The sequence below is a fragment of the Sparus aurata genome, chromosome 1, assembly GCF_900880675.1.
Source record: "Sparus aurata chromosome 1, fSpaAur1.1, whole genome shotgun sequence".
In the NCBI taxonomy this organism is placed as follows: domain Eukaryota; kingdom Metazoa; phylum Chordata; class Actinopteri; order Spariformes; family Sparidae; genus Sparus; species Sparus aurata.
This window is the reverse complement of record NC_044187.1, coordinates 38,959,713-38,982,259: the sequence shown is the minus strand read 5'-3', so window position 1 is coordinate 38,982,259 and position 22,547 is coordinate 38,959,713. Positions and strand designations below refer to the sequence as shown.

The 22,547-nt window shown below is 41.2% G+C and overlaps 1 protein-coding gene across 1 annotated transcript; it reads right to left on the bottom strand.

Moving 5' to 3' along the window:
- Positions 1 to 9,952: 9,952 nt before the first annotated feature.
- On the bottom strand, positions 9,953 to 22,238 carry pmm2 (phosphomannomutase 2). The gene is made up of 8 exons (XM_030435178.1): positions 21,901 to 22,238; positions 19,239 to 19,350; positions 19,061 to 19,137; positions 18,778 to 18,869; positions 18,511 to 18,610; positions 16,119 to 16,194; positions 15,778 to 15,893; positions 9,953 to 10,737 (listed from the first exon to the last, which is right to left on the bottom strand). Exons 1-8 carry the CDS (start codon positions 21,973 to 21,975, stop codon positions 10,633 to 10,635), a joined length of 753 nt encoding a protein of 250 aa, XP_030291038.1. The 5' UTR covers positions 21,976 to 22,238; the 3' UTR covers positions 9,953 to 10,632.
- Positions 22,239 to 22,547: the final 309 nt, after the last annotated feature.

Sequence of the window (22,547 nt, the reverse complement as noted above, 5' to 3'; positions counted from 1 at the left end):
GCTGCGTCAAAACCACTCTCCATTAAAATTTGGGGATCGTGTGTTGATCCGGGCCATTTCACAACAATGTCCAGTTTTCCGATTGACAAAGACATCTTCATCCTGAGAAGGTGCAATATTTTAATATGCGTCCCATCAATGGCACCGATCACACCGGGTATACCTGCAATTTCCATGAATTTGGCTTTGATTCTTTGTTGTTGGCGATTGTCTAAAGGAAACCGGATAAACTGACGGATTATATGGGGTCTACAGGGCGCGTTGATGTTTTGGTAGATAGAGTGGCTTACTGATGGCTGTGATAGCCCTAAATTGACTGGACGACGTCTCAGCTAATCAAAGAATGGTACATTTTCCCCACAGCCAAATACCGGATTTATTACATTTACACCAGAGTTACATTTTAACTCCAGCGTTATTGGATTGTTTTGGTTGGTTGGGGACGTTGTTGCGTCCCTCACCAACTCAACCACAACTTCAGTCCCTTCGCGGTCCATCCGACATCGTTTTAATAATTCCCTGTCATTTAGCGTCTCCAAAACACTCGGCTGTGACCAGGTCTTAGCGAGTTAGGAGTCCTCTGGACTACCTCTAAGGTCTCCCAGACTTAGGTGCTACTTTTAGGCTTAAAATGTTTTGTGAATAACTCTTATTTTAAAAATTAGGACACGCCCATTATTTTTTATTTTTTTTCTCCCAAAAAATTTATTGAAAAACGAACAATACAAGACTTTCGATCACAGAGATACAATTTACCTTTTTCCTTTTTTTTTTTTAAACACATATGCATGTGTAATAAACAGTGAACAACCTCCCGACACACACCCCCACTCAGCTCATCATGACCAACACACACATTAGTGGTTATTTATGCAATAGAATAGGTCCAACAGTAACAGGCACACATTCAATCAGGTAGTACCTCTAAATTAGTAAAATAGGAAATGAATGGCTGCCATTTGTGAAAAAATTTGACTGTACGTCCTCTCAACGTGTATTTTATTTTCTCAAGTTTAAAAAAAACATGATGTCTTTGAGCCACCGGGAGATAGAAGGATATTTAGCAGACTTCCAATGCAACAATATGGAACGTCTTGTTAGTAAGGATGTGAAAGCTATAATGTCCTTTTGTGTAGAGTTAAGTGCAAGTGAGGGGTCAGGAACCCCAAATATAGCAATCAGAGGACAAGTTTGGAGATTTAACCCAAGAACGGTGGACATAATAGAAAAATAACCCGCCCAGAAACCTTCCAGGTCGGGACAAAGAAAAAACATGTGGCTAAGGTGACAAGAAGAGCCATGGCATTTATCACATTTGTCTTCCACTTCCGGATGTAGTTTAGATAGTCTTGACTTAGAGAAATGTACCCTGTATAAGACCTTAAATTGGATAAGTCCAAGACGAGCACAAGAGGTGGTAGTTCATATTCTCTCTATGGCCTGTTCCCAGGACCCCTCCTGTATTTGCATTCCTAGTTCCTCTTCCCATGTACACTTAACTTTAGCACTTGAGTGATTGCTAAAAGCCAAAATAATATCATACAACTTTGAGATGATTCCTCTGTGATGAGGAGCAAATGATAGCGTGGTTTCCCATCGCTGTTCTGGAGGTAAAGAGGGGAAATTAGGAAAACACTTAGTGACAAAATTGCGGGTGTGAAAATAGCGAAACAGATGAGTAACAGGGAGGCCATAGAGAGATGACAAATTGGCAAAACTATCAAAGACACCATCTACATACAAATGTTTAAATTTTGTAATACCCTTGTCATACCACACTGAAAATGTCGAGTCCGAAAGTGATGGAGGAAATAGATGGTTGTTATTTAAAGGACCCAAGGAAGATGCAGCTACAAATTTAAAATGCCATCTAAATTGATACCAGATCTTGAGTGTATTAAGAACCACTTGATTATCAGTATATAGAGAGGGTTTTGTAGGTAAAGAGGAATAAAGAAGGGGAAGGAATAGAAGATCCCCTACAGCAGTGGTTCCCAACCTTTTTTCCTTGAAGCCCCCCTTGCCTGTGTCCAAGACAAGCCAGGCCCCCCCAACCCGCATACACTAAAAGAATAAAGTGGTTAATTACAAACTTTTATTTGCAAAAATAAACAACAGCTATATTCTCCTAGTTCAACAATGTATATAGATACATTTCTTCCTTTTTGTGTCATCAGGTGTATCACACACAAACACACACACACGACCAGAATAGGCCTACCAGAGAACAGAATAGGCCTACCTCATAGGGGTGTTATAAATAGCTTAATGAATTTAAATGTGGACCAAGAAATATGTTTCAATTTGGATTATAGAGAGTTTTGATTGGGAACGTGGAACGTGTTTTTTCGCTCGCAAACTTTTCCTGCTTGCCGACACTTTCGTAAGAGAAGTCCGTGTTGACCGTCTCTTCCTGCACCAAACGCGCAGCAAACGTGACGGTAATGTTAACGAAAAAGCGTGTTGTACATTATTTATCATAAGTCCGGTTTTACTTGGCCTATCAACACATTTTAAAACTGGTACACAGCTTGAAGGCTGCTCCAGCACACAAGTTGGACCGAGACTCACTGAGGCTCCGTCTTGCTGCTACGTCATCTTAAATAGGTCACGTGATTTTGAAGTACCGGCGCATCAATCGACCTCAGAGGGTTGCTCAAATATAACTTTAACCTCACAAGCTCATAACAGACAAAGTTGTGCGCCCCCCCTGCGAACTCTGGCCACCCAGGTTGGGAACCACTGCCCTACAGGATGATAATTCCAATTTACACCGAGAGGATCCAGGCGAATTTAACCAGTAGCAAAGTTTATTGATGTGAGCAGCCCAATAGTAAGCATCTCTGCAGTAAAGTTTTACAAACCCTAGGTGATTTCCCACCCCAAATAAAAGAACAAATTATCTTATCCAGTGAGTCAAAGAAATGTTTGGGCAGAAAAAGAGGAATTGACTGGAATAAAAAAAGAAATTTTGGTAAAATATTCATTTTAACAACATTGATCTTGCCAATTAATGAATAGGGCTTTGTTAGATTGCATAGCTTTAATTGCATTTGAGACTTCTTCAAGGGAGAGTGGTAAGTCCAGTTGTCTGGTAGTATTAGCGTCAATGACAGGGTTAGAAAGGTTTTGAAGAAATTTGTTCATTTTAGTATTGTCGGTAGTAAATTCAGATTTATATAATAAAGAGTAAAATGATTTAAAAGTAGCATTAATTTCTAAAGGATCTGTAGTTATAGTGTCATAAGTGTTTTTTATACTAGGTATCAAACGGGAAGTGGCCTGACATCGTAACTGATGTGCCAGTAAACGGCTTGCCTTGTCGCCATGTTTGTAATATGAGCCACGCCTGCATAGTAACAAGCGCTCTGACTCTTTAGTTGAAATGAGATCAAATTCTACTTGCAAATCCAAACCCTGCTTAAGTAGTTCCGGAGAGGGTCCAGTGCACATCTTTGATCAAGGTTACTAATCACAGATGTAAGTTCATTAAGCATAGCATTAATCTTTTTATTAGAGAGAGTAGAATAAGTAATAATTTGACCTCTCGGGTAACATTTAAGTGTCTCCCATAGCAATGAATATGAAGAGGAGTCATTTTGATTGAAAGACAAGAACTCATCAATAGAATCTGAAATGAGTTTGCAAAATTCTTTGTCTGCCAAAAGAAGAGAGTTAAATCTCCAAAGTGGTGGGCTACATTTATAGGTAGAAAGTTGAATATCTAATGATAAAGGTGAATGGTCAGATATTATGATACCTAAATAGTCAGAAGAATTTACACATGAATTAAGAGTACTGTCAGTTAAAAAATAATCGATCCTAGAATATGAATGGTGCACCTGGGAGAAGAAAGAACATTTTTCAATAGAGGGGTTACGGGATCTCCATGGATCAATAAGACCATTCTGTTTCATAAAGTCAGAGAATGTTTTAGACATAGCAGATTGAGTTAGATTAAGAGGATTAGTCCGATCCAAGATTGGGTCAAAAACACAATTTCGATCCCCTCCGAGGATCAGGAGGTGAGTATTCAAGAAAGGGATGTTACTCAGCAATCTGTTAATTCAACATCATCAAAGTTCGGGGCATATACATTTACCAACAAAACCTTTTTTTGCATAAGGGTACCAGCAACTATGAGGTATCTGCCATTCCTATGTAGGGCTGGGACAACGCGTCGACACGTCATCCAAAACAGGAAGTGGTACCTGCGGAGGCTGAGAATAGCCCCTCTCACACAGAGACGCTGCATTAACGCTACAGCAGCGGTTCGTTAATTCTCCGCCGTTGGTCATTCACACAGTGCGAAGCACCGCTGGAATAAAGCAGACCGCCATGTAATTCACACAGAAAGCTGCGCTGCCGCTCCTAAAGAGACGTGATGGTACACGTCATGATGATGACGTCGGGGTGTTTCCCAGGTGTCCCCCCTGTCAATCTAAACCTGTGGACCGTTTATAATGTGTAGTGATTGAGAACCCGGCCCCCTAAACATCCTGGAAGGTAAAAGAGTTCGCACTTAATTACATTATTACATAATCGCCATCAGTAAACAGGTCGCTGCGTGACTCTATCACGGAGGCTGTTTTCTGGGGGAAAGTTCACTGAAGTCTCGGTCGGGAGGGCTGATCATCGCGGTGATTTCTATCAACAGAACCACTTGAGTGAGGTAAAGGTTTTTGCCGGTGACGGACGCTGTTTTTCGGGCAGAAACATGACGAAGAGTTGGTAGGACAGGCGGGAGGACAGACGCTGCTCCGCCTACAACTGCGGTATTTTTTTTCCTCATATAAGTTACCAACGACAGTTACAGTTACTACGTTCATTTTGTTTGGTAATCGTTAGATTAGTTGACTAATCGAAAAAATAATCGCTACATTAATCGTTTGAAAAATAATCGTTTGGGACAGCTCTATTCCTATCAGTGATAACATCAGTGGATGAGAACTGGACTTTTTTAAAATGGCGACTCCTCTAGCTTTTGAATTAAAGTTTGAGTGGAAGACTTGACTTACCCAAGGGCACTGTAACCTGTGGTGATATTTAACATGAAGGTAAGTCCCCTGTTAAAATACTATATCAGAGTTTAAATGTTTCAAGTGTGTAAAAACCTTAGATCTCTTAACAGGGTTACCCATGCCTCTGATATTCCAACTAATAAATCTGAGAGGTGTGCCTGGCCCAGCAAAGCTGGGATCTATATTGCCATTAACCATTTAAATAAAAAAAATAAAAAAAATACAACTGGTCATTAGGAGCTGAGGAGGGACACCCTCCCCCCAACATACCCCTAAACGCGAATACACCCAAAGTCCCCAAATAACCACATAACAAAGGAGACAGTAGTGTTTCCCACAGTAACCAAAAGTTGTCCACAATGATGTTGAACAACCAGGAGACTATGCAGAACAAACAAAAGTAAGAGAGAAAAAGAGAGAAATAAAAAAAACTTCTGCCGACCTCAACACTATTTAACAGTATGCGCACAATGATAATCACGTAATATTGAAAAAACTCACATGCTAAAATATTGTTTCATCTAAAGGTGAACATTCCAACAAAACAAAAAAAATAACTGCCTCAGTAGCACAAATCAAATTTCGTACAAATATACAAAATATGGTATAGCCTTGTCATATAACATTATCCAGTAAGATTGAGGGAGACAATTGCCTGCTATAAACAAACAATAGTGACATTTACCTATTAAGTGCAACAGACCAGAAAACCACCCAATACTGCACTGGTAGAGAACTAAGGCTAGTGAGTCCACAAACTCTAAGCAATAACAGGACACAGACCTAAAAAGCTATAGGAGCTCACCCAGAAATCAGGGTTTTGACATAGGCGCTGGCTTCCTCCGCTGAAACAAAGTCCTTCTCAACACTGTTAAATGTGATGTGAAGTCGCGCTGGATGAATCAGACCATACCGAACACCGTCAAAGCCACAAAGTTGGCGCCTGACCTCATTGAATGCAGCCCGAGCACGAGCTGTTTTGGCAGTGTAGTCAGGGAAGACTGAGATGGTCAAGTCTCTGACTTTAATCTGTCGGAGCTCTCTAACGCGGCGTAAAATGTCAACACAGTCACTGTGATAATGAAATCTGCAGACAATGACTCGTGGACAGTCGCCGGGCTTAGGTTTGGGTTGAAGCGTCCGGTGGGACCGATCCAGCAGCGGCTCCTTTACCAGAGTGAACGCTTCCCTCAGTAAGGCGGCTACAGCAGTAGTGGTACAGGTGTCGGGACCCTCCGGTACTCCCACTATCCTAATGTTGTTACGCCGTGATCTGGACTCCAAGTCTTCACATTTATTTTCCAGCTTGGCTACGTTAGCTGTGAGGCACTTGGTAGTAGTTTTCATCTCGGCGATGTCATCGCTGCGCTCGGTGAGTGCGTGCTCCATCTCTCCAACCGTACCTGTTAGCTTGGACATGGTAGCATCGGTAGCAGCTTTATCATTCGCTAGCTGTGTCTTCACCGCTTGCAGGTCGAGCTTGATAGTAGACAAAGCATCCCCGAGAGTATCCTGGAGCTTCTTTTTAAAAATATCAGCAATATCTTTCCTCAGCGAGGCCAGAAACACAAGCTTGAGGGCAGCGGGGTCAAGGTTAGCATGTGTCGAGGCAGCCTCTGCAGGAGCCGATGGCTCACTCGAGGGTGTGGTCGCGGTTTGTTGACCAGGCCTCAGTTGTGTCTGAATAGCATTTGGAGCTTTAGAGTTCTTTCCAGACATGTTACGAAGTCCAGAGTTAAAGTTTCCAGCAAAAAAGTACTGTTACGTGAGACAGGACTAAATATGTGACCAAAAAGCGGAGGAATTACAATTTTAAATGAAATCGGCAGGAGCTTGCAAACAGCGCCCCCCTTGACACACCCATTATTTTCAGGAGTTGCTCCTAAATTCGCCTGTTAGGAGCTACTTTTAGCCTTAAGATTCTTTGTGAATATGGGCCCTGATATCCACACAGATGTAAAAGTGTTTATTATGAAATTCAGTGAAGTTAATGTTGAATATCAGTATATACACTATGTTTGACCAGTGTGCACTTTAACAACTTGAGAGTTTATAGTTTGTGTCCTCCCAGGTGATCTGTAACTTTTGACATTCCCACTTCGATGAATTACCAACAGCAAGAACAAATGTCTCAGTTTGTTCCATGGTCTCTACTTTGTCCAGAGTGGTCTCTCTGTTTGGAGGTACATTGTGATGTTGGTGTATTAAAATCATACAGTGAGCACTTCCTGTGGCTCCTTGTACTTGAATGTGTAGACAGAAACACACACTGATTGAGCTGTGCATCTTAAAGCCACCAGCTGTTGGTGTGTTCACTGCTGAGCAGTTAGAACTATCATTTTAGATAGAAAAGGCGGCACATTTGCTCCAAGGTAAGGGTGGCAATGTGCCGGCCTGTCTTTCTAAAATGGAGGCGTAATATTCCTCCTTTTCCAAAAGCCGCCTCTGAGGTAGGCGTAAACAAGCTCGAAGTTCGGCTGTGAACAGTTGACAACGAATTTGTCTTCAAAATAAGAGCTTTACATTGCACCCCATTGGAGTTTAGAACTGGGTTCTTAGCGGGGGGCTTTTAATTTGGAAGTAGCGACCGGTCTTGGCTTGCTGACACAACAACAAGCTAACACAACCAAACAGCTACAGAGACCGTGGAGATGCTAGCATCTCCTGGATCTCAGCAGCTGTCCAGTTGTTCATCTTAATGTCCACGGATGAAATGATGGACGGACTGCTATGGTCAGCAGTTTATTGGTTTTAAAACTCCCTGGCTCTGGGTCGCACAACAGGTCATCGACACCTCCGCCCACCTCACACAGATGCCAGCACATTGCCGCCTCGTTTTTAGATGGCAAAGGAGGCGGAAATAAGTGTACCCTCCGAGGCGGAAAATCGGCAGACCAGAACTGACCCCCAATTTGCCGGCCTCTGTCTAAAACCGCGGACCGAGCCGCCAAAAGGACGGGCAAATTGGCGGCTTGGTGCCCTGTCTAAAAACGGCTAGTGAGGACTGAACAAAGAATGTGACCAAATACTGCAGAGTGCATAGTGTCATGTAGCCCAATATTTAACCACTGTTTTCAATAACAATGGGCCTCATTCATGAACCGTTCTTATGAACAAATTTGTTCTTAAGTCCCACTTACGAAGATTTTACGAAGATTGAGGCATTCATGAATTTTTTCTTATCTAGGATTTTTTCTTAGGCAAGAACAAATCCTACGAACACTCAGGAGTACTCTTACGGACATTTCAGTGCCGAAATGTTGGCATGGTTGTGTTTTCTTCTCTTGTGTAGTTCAATAAAATGCAATATTACAGTGATAATTCTGTCATATTTATTCATTTATTTATTCATTTCATATTTTTGGTAATTTACAAAGAATTTAAATTCTAAAATAAATTAAATGTGCCAATGATTTAAGATAAATCAAGTAAATTGGAAACTAATGCCATCAATTAGTAACCCCCCCCCCCCCCCAATTTATACGTGGCATTTCTCCATCCAAGGCCTGCAAAACAATGGCATATATATTGCTCCTGCGGCTTTCATCAATGTAAGAACACAGCTGCGAACAATTCTGAGGCTTACGAACGAGTTGGTGAATCTGACGTAGGGTTTTCTTAAGGAACCTCTTAAGAACAACTTAAGAAAGAATCTAAGAAGATTCTTAAGAGGATATTGGTGAATGAGACCCAATGTCTTAGAAATCACGTATACTTCTGACATTCATTTGAGCAAGTCAAGAAAAAAGAAAAAAGGTTTTGCCCTTTTCCACGTTGGTAGATTGGGAAAAGTTCTCGTATTTGCAGCTGTCGAGCAGTGTGGCAGATGGAAGAAGGTAACGGAAGAGCATGATAAACGTCACCATGCTGCTTGCTGTGTGTCACAACACTGACTAAATCTAATGAGTTGAAAGTCCCGGGTTCTCCTCTCCCTCTTAACTTGTACTTTTCACTATAGCTGGTGGTGTGTGTGTACATGAGTGTGTCCTGTATCCATTGATGTGAATGATGTATCAATAAATGCACTGTTAAAGGGAAGGATCTGCAGCATACTGAGTCTGACTTATTCTTCAACACACCATATGAAAGGCAGTTTGAATTGTTTGAACATTATAACATTGAGAATTATTTTATTGGTTTAGATCATTGCAAACATTATTGGGCCATTCCATGCCATGAAACCTTTTCCTGCTCATGTCATGAATCCTTTTAGAAAATGAATCCGAAACTTCTATTAAAACCATGGGACTATGCAAAATTCTATAGCTGTGCTCCAAATGTGTTTCACATCCATCCATCTTTTGAATCAAATTTAATAATTTTCGTGATTCTTTGTATTTATAATCTTAACCAATCATGTCTTTTTCACGTTACATGTTACTTTTCTGTTATTTTCATTGATTTTACACCTTTTATGTGAAAGTGTTAACAATCAAGCTTTTCTATCTGTGTGATATCTACTGAGCCTTTTTTTTGGATTCAGGATATTTGTAAGTCACAGTGTGTAATGGTTTGGTCCGTTTTGTATCGATGTCATCATCCTGTTCTGTATGCCAGGATATAATATTAATCTTAAGTCCGTAGCTCAACACACATATATTATTTCACAATTTTAAAATGTCTGAATTTTAAATGCATGTTACTCCTTCAGCCATTGCCAACAGAATACTTCCGTGTAAGACTACAACATGGATGCTTCTTCTTAAAGAGAACTCTCGACGTCTGTCCATCAGGGAGCACTGACAACTCCAACACGTCCTGCTCAGGACATACTGTAGTTTGGCAACAATTGTTGAATAAACACGTTCAAGGCATCCTTTGCAGGGATTATTTTCGTTATACAGTTAAGTTTTTAAAAAAGCCAAAATCTTACTGTACTTTTAGACTTTTAAATATGAATATGGGCCTTAAAAAGATCAGTGTCAGTGGGATTCATAACAAAGCATGTATTCATTTCACATGTGATCTTTTTCAGTGTGGATTTTTTATACATCATAATATACAAAAGAAACAGATAGCAGAACCTTCATACAAGTGGATATTTCATTCAAGTCAGTGTGTTGGGAACATCACACAATTGTGTACACAGAACCTCTCAGACACATTCTCACGTTAACCATAAGGAACCATAGTGGCCGAGTTCAATTCTTGTGACCTCTTTAAAGAAGAAATTCTGTCTGCTGTTGTGACTCTGCAGGAATGGTTAAACGTCATTGAGAATCATTTTGTATGTTTTGCTGTGTTCCACTGACAGCCACAAGACTGTTTATGAAAGTTTTTATATATGTTGTTCCATAACATCAAGGAGATGAGACTGCAAAGGCCAGGACTTTAAGCTCAATGCAAATTTTGTGTGATTCTTCAATGATTTGAAAAAAAGAGTTAACTTTAAACCATCACCTTACTGTCCACATGTAAAGCCCCCTAAAGATCAAAACTGAATAGCAAATAACCAGAAATCTCTCTTTTCTTCAACATTACCAAAGATACTGTGACAATTTATTAAACCTAAAGGTAAGAATGGAACAGATGAAGCCTATTAGACGTCTTCTCCTCTTTGTCTTGTAAAAGTGACGGGATCATAACAGTGACATCTGTGAGTTGAGTCCTCTCATGAGAAGAAAAGCTGCTCACAAAGTCGTCGTGTTTCCTCTGGACAGGAGACTTCATGGCCGACGGTCCGAGGGTCGGAGTAGATCTCATAGTCGTTTCCTCCCTGGCAAACAAACAGACAGACAGACACACACACACACACACACACAGACACACACACACACACACATACACACACACACACAGATTAGCTTACCTAAACTTGGATGATCAAAATCAGCACTATCTAAAAGCATCTGCTTGACCAATATAATCTCCAAAGAATAATCTTAATTAAAACTGCAAGCAGTGATGAACGGGCCCTCGCAGTCCGCGATCGTCGGGGCATGCTGCTGTCCAAACGCGCTGCAGCTTAAGCCCCATTGCTTGATCGTTGTTCACGGAGGCGGCAGCCGCCTGTGTTTGGGACAGTGCACGCCGGGGGTGAATACCAGCGTCTTCTCCAAACGTGTGTTTGTAACGTGGTGTGTTGCCCCTGCCAGTATTAAGCGCTTTCAGGTGAAGTCAGAACAACTTCCTTCAATCCACAGAAATCCAAAGTGGACAACAGGTGAATGATTTCTAAAACATTCAGTAATCAGATATGTTTTGATAATTGATTCTGCACTGTTATGTTGTGTTAAGTGTTCCGGCCTTCTCTTTGCCTTTGTATGGAATTCAGGCATAGACACCTGTGTTTTTGCAGGGAATAAATTGGAATTGGGATGGGGGGGGGGGGGGTTGTGGCTTGCAGTAAACTTTGTTCGCCCTAAATTCGAACCTGGGTCCACTGCGTATGTGGCATGCACTCTAACCACTCGACTACGGGCGCAGCTAAGACACTGCCTTCTGTTGTCATTGTGAAGGCAGGTAGGCAGCGCATCATAGGGAGGGATGGAAGTGGAATGCCACAGATTTAGAGGTAAAGGAGTGCAGCCAGATGTGATACTTCCTTTTGGAAAGGGACAGAGGTCAAGTGACCAAGTTTGACGAGCATCCTGCAGTAGCCGTGTTTAACCAAAGAACTAACTCAGTTGTTTCAAATCGCAGGGGAAGCCACTGCGTTCATCGCGGAAAAGTTGGGCAGAATCACAACTACACACATCTTGTTTTGTGCCACATTGACAGGGCAGACACAACACGCAAATGGCATTCTTAGCAAATTGGCTTATTTGAAAATTGTGTGCTGTGGCTTACTACCACTGACTTATCCATTATGTGGCTCAACCCATTACCCTTCAATTATGCCATGTTGTAATGTGCAATTTGGACAAAACTACCTGCACATGCCATGTACATCTGATTATGTTTGTCATCAATGCACATAAATGAGTGTAAAGTAATGCTTCACTTGCCTTCTTTCAAAAATGTATTTATGGCTGTCTATCAATGTCAAGCTTTTGATCTAATTTCTGCTTTGTTTGCTAGTTTGCATTCTATAAAGTGCATGCTGCCACACTTTGAAGTTTCAATAAAATCTGATAAATATGAGGCTGACTTCCTGGAATGGAATGGGATTATTCAGAGGTTATTCTGAGGTTCGATACACGTGACTTGAAAGACAACAATGCCATCTAGTGGCGACTTGTATCACTTACACCACACAATATGTGCTTCTAACCAAAACTGACCACTTCCTGTTGGACTTAGAGTATGGGTCTAAATGAGTTATTTGTGCGTCTTGTCACAACACACATGCGTGCCAAATTTCATTCATGTACATGCATGTAGGAAGCCCAAATTGACTGAGATAAAACTTACTTCATGTGTCCAGTGGGTGGCACTATGGATATGACACAGTATTGATGCACAGATCTATTCATGGCGACTCCCTCTACATTCCTGAGAGATTTAGCTGAGATAGGAAATAGTATGAAGGAGTTATTAGGACTCGATGCATCATGACGAAGGATTTTAATGGCGGGCTCCGCCACTGCCAGCAGGTATGACGTAGGATAAAGATTTTCCTAGCGTGTCTTTGGCATGGTCCGAGGAGTATCCTGACTGACTGTGAAGTCTGTGGTGTCCAATCTGTAGGAGAAAGACGTGAAAGTATGATGTCGGGCAATATTTCAAAAAGGCCGCCAAATTCAAAATGCCGACTTTGAAGGGATGTGTAGATGTATTCAGGGCGAGGCTGTCTACATTTATGAGGAATTTTGTGGAGATGGGGTATTGTATGTGGAAGTTATAAGGACTTGATGCTTGACAGCAAAGGGGAAAAATGGCATCCACCGTCACGCCCACCAGGTTTGACACAGCTGAATGATTTCCATAACTTTTGTTCTTCAAGGCATGAAGATGATACTGAGTGAATGTGAAGACTGTGGTGTTTAAGCTGTAGGACAAGATAGTTTTCAAAGTAGGCATGAATTTGTCAAAAACGCCGCCACACATCAAAATGGCTGACTTCCTGTTGGACTAAGAGTATGGGTCAAAATGGGTTTTTTGTGCGTCTGGTCATGATGAATGTGTGTACCAATTTTGTCCTTCTACGTGCATGTAGGAGGCGGGGCATCACAATAGGGGGCGCTACAGAGCCCGCAGGTCACAACCATGCCCCATGACAACACAGATCTCATCAGGGCGTCTCCCTCTGCATTCCTGAGAGATTTGGCCGAGATAGAACATTGTATGAAGAAGTTATGAGGACATGATGCTTTACGGCGAAGGATTTGAATTGACCGCTCCACTGCGGCCAGCAGGTATGTTGTAGGATAAAGATTTCCATAACTTTTCATCCTCAAGGTCAGAGGATAATACTGAGTGACTATGAAGTGGGTGGTGTTACATCTGTAGGAGGAGATCATTTAAGTACGAAGATTGGCAATATTTTAAAATGGCAGCCTTAGTATTGATGCTGAGATTTGTTCGGGGAGACAGCCTCTACATTCAGGAGCAGTTTGGTGTGGATAGGAAATTGTATGTTGAAGTTATAAAGCCTTGATGCTTGACCGCGAGGGGAAAAAATGGTGTCCACCGCCCTGCCCACTAAAGTTTGACGCAGCTGAATGATTTCCATAACTTTTGTTCTTCAAGGCATGAAGAAGATAATTTAGTTAATTTGAAGACTGTGGTGTTTAAGCTCTAGGACAAGATAGTTTTCAAAGTAGGCTTGAATTGGACAAAAATGCCGCCACACATCAAAATGGCTGTCTTCCTGTTGGAGTGACAGCATGGTCCCCCTAGACTTTTTTGTGCGTCTGCTCATGATGAATCTGCGTACCGAATTTCGTTCGTCTACCCGCATGTGGAAGGCAGGGAAGAACATTAGGGGGCGCTACAGAGCCTGCAGGTCATGACCACACCCAGTGACAATGCAGGATCGTAATTTTCGCCGGATGTGACATATATCCCAAATTTGGTGAGTTTTTAGGTATCTTCAGGCATCCAAAACTGCACTCAAACTTGGAGAATAAAATTTCTTTCCTTCCAATTACAATAGGGACCTCGCAGGTCTACCTGCTCGGGCCCTAATAAGTGTCCCTTCAAACAAAAGGTCTGGCCTGGTGGGACCCCTGGGCCTGCTGCCTCTGCAGATCAGATAAAACCTTAATTTTTCAAATCTTTCATTGTGACCGTGCGTAACAAGGATGCCCTTCTTGCCTTGTGTAATTTTCTCAATCACTGCTCTCTTCAGTCTCCACCACAACAAGGAAAGAATACTTTTTTGTGCCGTTAATGAATAGTCATGAGAAGAGTACTGGAGAACTGAGAATGACGCCATTCTGAATTCTGAAGCCACATCTCAGATATTCTGTGTGTTCTCGCAGCAGTCTACTGTGACTGCACTGGATGAAAAGGAAGATGTTTTTGAATAGGGATGGTCATCAGCTAGAGTGTTCCCTCATCAGGTCTCAACAACCCACCACCTGGTGTGATCACTTTCAGAGCAGCACAGCATGCAAACAATCATGTGCTCTGGAACTCTGAATCAGTCTTGTATTTGCCCGGGTGTTAACTCACAGTTTAACTAGGCCTGCACGATATGAGGAAAATCTGCGATGTGCGATAACACTGTTTAATATTGCAATGACGATATAACTTGCGATAAATAAACAAATATTTAAGTTTGCATATAATTAACTATACAGTTTATGATGGCTAACATTAGTTTTGAATTGTTTGTGTAGGTCTTTATGGTTGTTTTGCAGGTGGTGATGGAGGTTGGCTGTTTACATACACTGAACGTGTGCTGGTGTCAACAGAAGGCAGGATGTATACTCTGGTGGGTAGCCTGGCTACAGAAAATCCTATAACGATTAGAGCCCTTGTGTCTTTTTAAATATGCACAACATAACATCAACTCTGTCAACGCATATACAACACACAATAACCCATCCAGACATAAACTACATTTTCCGAAAAGATCACTTTGTAACAGGTTTTCCAAAACAATGAAAAGCCAAAACGTAGAGTTAATGCTATTTTTTTATGAAACAGCCATGTACATACTCTGGCAAAAATACAATTAAAAAGTGTGCCTTTAAACCACAATGAAGACACGGAGAGTGTATAATCAACTAACTGGAAAAAGATAGTTACATTTAGAACCACTTTAAACTCCATACTAAGCTTTACAAATAGTGTTTGTGTGTATGTGAAAATGTGTTTTCAGGTTTTTTCAGGTGTTTTCAGATCCTATCCACAAAAAAATGAAACAAGAAAACAGCTGAATATATGAACTACAGTGTGAGGCAGGTGTGTTTACAACATGTGATACACTGTGGCTGAATTCACAACACTACTTCTTCTCCATCTTAGGCTTGTTCATAGTGGCTCACAACCAAAGCAAACATTTCAGAAGTTCAGACTGGACAAACCTGTTAGAGCTCAGCGAGGCAGGTGGCAACAACTGAGAGAAAGGGCTGGGCTTTGAAATGTAGCCGGGTTGGTGTGGAGCAACATAATCATTAAAGGCCGTAGATGCTGGAGGCATCAGCCACAACACCAAACACATATCATAGTCTTCTGTACATGAAGCATGTGGTCCAAAATGACCCATTCTTTGGCTCAGTACTTCCAAGTGTGTAATCTCTATGGTTTCTCCATCTGGTCTTTTCCCACTGGTTGAATCCGGCAGCTCTATTCATATTCTGCCTTTGGAAGAATCTACATGTACTCAGGCATCATTGTGCTGTCCTGCAGTAGTTAGCATACTCACAGTTTTGGTCTTGTCTCCAAAGAAGTGAATGGTTGAGTAGTTGTCCTTCTCAACAATGCCCAGACAGAATCTCTTATCCCAACCATCAGGAAACACGTCAAAGCTGATCTGACCTCCTGCAGAGAGACAAAGGCCCAGAGGCAGAGAGAGATGACGTGGAGGATTTACATCACACAGACACACAAACACACTCAAGTGACCCGATGAGTTGGAATAGCACACGAGTCTGAAGCAGCTCTTGATGCTGTGACACAGCAGACTGAAATAGATTTAGGTTACTTTCAAAAACAGATTCACTGTAAATACAATCTGTATAACTGCCACGACTGCAGTTTACTCACCGATTGAAAAAGACAGTCCTTTTCCTTTGAACTCCTCCTTCAATATGGACACAAACTTCTCCCTGATTTTCTCTTTCTGTATGAAGCAAACAAAACAATAAAATTCCAGCCCTGTGGATTTCAATCATTCTCAGCATTGCCTCAAGCTGGCAATGATAGAAGCAATGCTAAATAGAAAAAAAGTACAATTTTACATGTGCATTCAATCACAATCTTTATATCCTGTAAACGTCTCTGCAAACATAAGGCAAGGTTAAAGTGGCACAATGTAACAATTTCACTCCGTCAACAGAGAGCAACAGTAGCTAACATTTGAACAGAAATGGAGTATACCAAAGTGAACCATAATGGCTGACTTTGAGCACAACACACAGGTTCAACAGAGCCCCTGTAAAGCTGCATTACTTCATTTTTGGCCTTTGGGGGGCAGCATCACAAGCTTTTTATACATTTATACATTTTATATATTATCACATTTAAAGATATTTTGTCAAACATGTTAATAAAAATGGTGACAGCTAACTAAATACCCACTGACATAAAGGAACATCAAATATTTGGAGTTTCTGGTTTTGCGCCTCTGACCACCAGACAAATGAAACTTAAATATCCCCTCTCCTTTTATCTCAGTTTTGGTCTCCGTCAAATTCTGAAAAAATATCTGGAATTTAAGCTGCTAAATGCACCGCTCTGTTCACCAGCTAGCCTCTGAGTGATGTTTGGTAGTCAGCAGGTAGCAGACAGTGGGTCAATCAGAGCGTTTGTAGTTGAAAGCAGTGGAAATTAACAAATACACTTGGTGAGCTGAAAGACAGTCCAGAAAGCTGCTGTGAACTGCTGAGTTAAGGCAGGAACACACTGGCCCCACCATTGGACGTCTGAAGCATTTGGGGAGACTTGTACGAGGTCGGGAACAAATCTGTTCGGTAGTGATGTGCGGATCGATACTGAAATATCGATACCTCTGATACCAGATCTTTATGCTCTAAAATCGATTCTCAAATCAAAATATCGATACTTTTGATACTTCAGTCATTTGAGGTAATGTATATCATTAACAGGAACACAGTGGAAAGTAACTAAACTATTGAGATCTTGTCTAAATGATACAGGGTTGGTGGGAACTATTTTTTCTTCCGCCTGGGTAAGTGCATAATGTGTAATCGCAGCGGCATGCTGCTCAGTCAGTCACTTAGTCAGTCTGTAGACACAATGGCAGAGCGTTAACAGAGTCATGTGTGGAGCTATTTCAGCTCCACAAACAGCCAAGATGCGGTTTGTGATGTTTGTGGAAAAACGGTAAGGAGTTGTGTTAACACAACAAACCTTGTGAAACACCTCAGGTTAACCACAACACAGAATATTAGGCATTTATGATGAGGCAGACAGAAGAGGAGAGCACAGTGTCAGGTGCTGCTGCTAAGGCAAGACAGACGTCTCTGTCGGAGTCCTTTAGTGATGCAGGCAGGCACCATCCAGGTACAGAGAGAGATCATGTGGAGCTTTAAGCAGCGCTAAGCACTGTTGCTGTTGGAGTTGTTCAAATTAATAAATATGGTTATGAAATAAGTAACGAAATAAATACATGCTTCAACAAATAGCTGCATGAGTTCAGCTTGTAGTAATAATAGGTGTATCACTGAAATAATCTCACATAGGCAAACAAGCCTAGATTTATTCAGGTAAGGATTCCTAAAGAATTGATCATTTAAAGTGGATTACATGTCAGGATGTGGTTATTATAGACAGATTAAATATTTAACTGTCATGTGTCATCACAGTAACAGCGTTACATACATTGGCAGCTGGAAACACTCATAAAACATTATAAAAATCCATCCTGTGGTTTGGTGCCGACCTGTATACTGAACATATAAGGAGTAGTTAGTGTTTATAATCATCAGAGGACGTTGCAGACGTTGTTTTTGGTTCCTCTCTGTTTCCTGAATATATCCGTACGTGTGTGAATGTGTAAATGAGAGACATTAACTTATAGCACTTTGTAGAAGGAGCTTTATAAAGTTCACTCTATTGACTCGTATTAGTTCACGGGGCTGAGCTGCCACATCCAATATGGCGGCGACGGCGACGTACGGTCCAGCGCTGAATGAGGCGTCTATGTATATATGTCTATGGCCCCACCCGTTTACTGCATCTCGCGCAAGCGCAGAATGTACACGCTACTGTGGAGCTGGCAGCACGTCAAAGCGGTGTGTTCAATGCAACTTTTCTGCCAAACGGGTCAGACGAGATGCAACAGAGTGGTCGGATAAAGGCAACTGGCTGTTGGTTTGAGTCTGGGCGGTGTGTGGGGGCCTTAAAAGGTGACCACTATCACATTACACACAATATTAATAAGTACAGCTGCTTCATGGGAATGTGTGAGTGCTACCTGATCGAGCTCATAGAACTCTTTCCTCTCTTCCTGTGTACAGCTGCGTCCAATAGGGGAGACGTTCAACATGCCATTACGGAATTCAATGAATGTCCCCCTGTAAAACATTACACATGACAGTTAGGTCTCGTTCAACTTTCAAATGTAGCACAACTCTTACAGCTTCAGCACTCCTAAATGCCCATTACATCAGCACCACAATACTATAATTCCAATAGTCAAATAAATGTTGACATTGAGATCAGGACTGTGACATGTCTGTACCTCTTCTTGGGCAGTTTGATCTTGGCCATGTAGTTGAGACAGAAGTTGATAAAATCTTGCAGTAGCTCTTCCCCCATGTGGGCCTGGATGGACTGACAACAGCGGACAGACATTGTAAACTTCCTGGGGTCGGTCACAGGAGGTAACATCCTCACGTTCAGGTTATCTTTGTATTTGGTTATGATAGAAAAACCTCTTTAATCCATCTAACAAAAATTTTAATAAAACAGCTTAAAGCTTTTGGAAAAAAATGTGTGCTTTGGACCCATCAAGTAAGTCTTACCTGGACAGAGAGAAACTGTCCGTGCCTATAGGCTTCAAGGCCATTCTCAGCAAACACATAGTCCACTTTCTGGATCACTGCACACATGAACAAACAGAAGAACAAAGAGGCTAACTGATTTGAACTCGAGGGTCCATGTGTATAACTGGTATACTGCAGGGTTCCAGCTGTGTCTCACCATCATCTCCCAGCTGCTCTTTGATCTTGCTGAGGTCTGAACCTCCCACCACTCCGACTCGAACACGAGTCCTCAGCTTCTGAAGGAACTCCGTCATCTCTGGAGTCACATGCTGTAAACACACACATGCACACACACCCCATCTCAGAGCCAGATACGCAGTTTATGTAACAAGGACGGTGTCGTCCAGGACAGTGTTTACTCCTCTCCACTTGTTCCCTTAAATCTCTCATTCATGAAGGGATGCAGCTCTCCTACATCCTCTCTAGTCACTATCTACATTTACCAACATGATGGGATAAACAACAGCAAAGACAGAAACAAGACTATTATATCACAGTCTCCAGTCATTATCAGAACAGTCAATCAGCTTTTGTATGATGAACCTAGCACAAGACCCTTTAACTGAAAGTCTGCATGCATTTCAGTTTCCTGGATTCATGTCAGCTGTGTCACCAAGGCTCAAGATTAATTTATTTGTTATTCTACAACACAATGTTGTCCAGTGAATTGTAGGAAATAGTCCCTTCATGCTAAATCACAACCAAAAAACATTGTTCATTAGTGTGGTGGGATGGCAGCAGATACTTCTGTATCTTTGGGTGAACAGACTGTATCTAGGTGGGTGTTGTCTTTTAGTATCTTTGGGCTCTGTGCAGACATCTCACTTCACTGGTGTCACTGATGCTCTGTAGATGGTACCAGTGATGTTCTGGTGGTTTGAATCAGCTGCTGGAGAGCCTTCCTGTCCTGGTGAACCACACCAGTTTATGATTTTCCAGTCAGAATGCTTTTCATTCTTTCAATTTCCCACTTAAAAAACACCTGTGCTCACTTTATTCTTCAGCCTTTTACAATTGACTAAGACTGTCTATCTTTAGTCATAGTACAATCACCTATTTGGTCTTTCTAGTGGTGCTACAATATTTTGTGAGACAGGGATTGTAATTTAGGTTACCCGTTTTTCACCTGATGCACAATTATGCTTACTAAACCCTCTTGTGATGGAATGTGCATTTTTCCCCAATAATGCAACATAGTCACACATACTGTAGTAATGCACAATCATACTACCCCCAACTCAGAAAACACACATCAGCACAGGAAGATAAAATGCAGTGGTCTGTTGGGTCTGAATAAGCAGTCACTGACTAACACTGACAGGATAATTTGTTGCAGTAAAATGTAATTAATTAATGACACATTCTATTATTGACACTACTATAATATTATTAACACATCAACATTAATCTATTTATTTTACTCTAATTGTCTTCGCTAAATTAAATGTAGTAGTTACGAATTACATTGCAATGTAATCTTTGCAAGATATCGGTCATGACACCCTCTCAAATCTTAACCTGCAGATTTCGATGTAATCAGTATAAGTTTGCTGTAATGATCACAGATCAGGTAAGACAAAACGTAAAAGGAATATCTGTGAAGCTGGTTGTACTGGTAGGTGAAACCAAGGGACAATGGGTAACCGATTTACACATTACACTGTATTTACAGGTCTTAGGGATTATTACTACATATTTGAAGGAAGTATTAAGAAACCTTTTGTGGCTCCAGAGGAAGCTGCATGTAATCTGATAAACTGCCTCCAGTAATGTCACATGAATATTTACAGCAAAACCAAACAAACTGTCAAATCTAATTACTAAAAAGCTTTTCGTTCAGCAGGGTACTTCCTGTTTAGAGTGTGAAGGGCGACCAATGTAATTAGCTCACATAGCTAACATGTCTGACTGTTTTTTGTTTTTTTTTACGTCTTTATCTAACATTTGCAAAGTACAGACAATGAGAGTGAAAATTAAAAAAGGCACTGAGTGATACAGAGATGTTACAAAAAGAATAAAAAAATATCTCTATATAAAAATAATATATAATCTAAATAAAAAAAATTAAATATATATAAGGCACTTCTTATTTTGGGGTAAGTGAAAATGACTAAGTTTAATAGTGTGCGCTCACTTTTCTTGTTTGGCATCAGTTTCAAGGTATCTACCGTATATAAAAAATGAACTCATTTGTGAAGACATTAAAGTTTGGGAGGGACTTGGAAAATGTACTCTTGTGAATGTGGAATTTACCTATTAAAATCATGAGGTTTATTGTGGAGCAAATTGATTTGTCATATTCAAATTTTGAAATTATATCTTTGGGTCTAATTGTTACATACTGTTTAGTTTTATTGTAGATCAACTTTTCCATGTCCCTCCAAAATATAGATGACAATGGGCAAATACAAAACAAATGCAAAATTGTCTCTGACTCATCTCCACAAAAAGTGCATATTTCATCCACTTCAGCAAACCTAGGAATTGATTTGTTAAAAGGGTAAATATTTTGTAAAATTTAAAAATGAACTTGTCGAATCTTATTCGAAATACAGAATTGAGAGGGACACAACCATGCCTTGCGCCAGTTTATATCGACTAACATGTCTGACTGTCATCTCTACAAGTGAGCGCTTATGCCGTCACACGTAGAAGTAAGACCACGCATGTGTCAGGGCGGAACCACTCTCAGTAAACGTTTCAGCGGAACACATTATCACTCGGAAGAACTACAACAACAACGTGGAACCGGATGTTGCTAGTTGCGAGTATGAATGGAGTTAGGTGTAATGTTACACACACACACACACATCCAGTACCTGTCTCGCGGCTGTGAGCGTGCCGTCAACATCAAAAAGACAGAGCGTGCTCGTGTCCACAGCGAAGTCACTCATCCTGTCCGTCTGTCTCTCTATGCTGCCGTCTCACTGTGGACACAGTCCCTCTGTCTTCCCAGTAAGCACTGATCACTCGGCGTGTGTCCAATGTCTGTCCTCCCTTTCTCCCAGTACTCGTCTATGCAGCACAACCGCTAAGAACAGCAACTAGCCAACTACTACTACCAAACGTACACTGTCTTCTTCGTCCGCGTCGTGTACCAGTGTACCGCAAAAACATGAGGTTCATGCCGCCACCTGCTGCACCGGAGCGTGTAGCGGACACATGGAGCCTCTTCCTCTTACTGCAGCACAACAGCTTGCACAAAGTGTCAGCTGAGGACACGGCAGTGTTGGAGAAAGTACCCAAAAGTCATACTTGAGTAAAACTACAGATATCGTGGTAAAATGTAACTTTGGCAAAATTTAAAGTAATGCATACGAATAGCCTAGTACTTCAGGAGGCTTTTTGACATTAAATTTAGGCCTATTTCAGTATATAAAAGAAGGCTACATGTAAATGATACATATATTTATATATGTGTATATAAACAATATACCACATACTGTACACGGATGAAATATTCTGA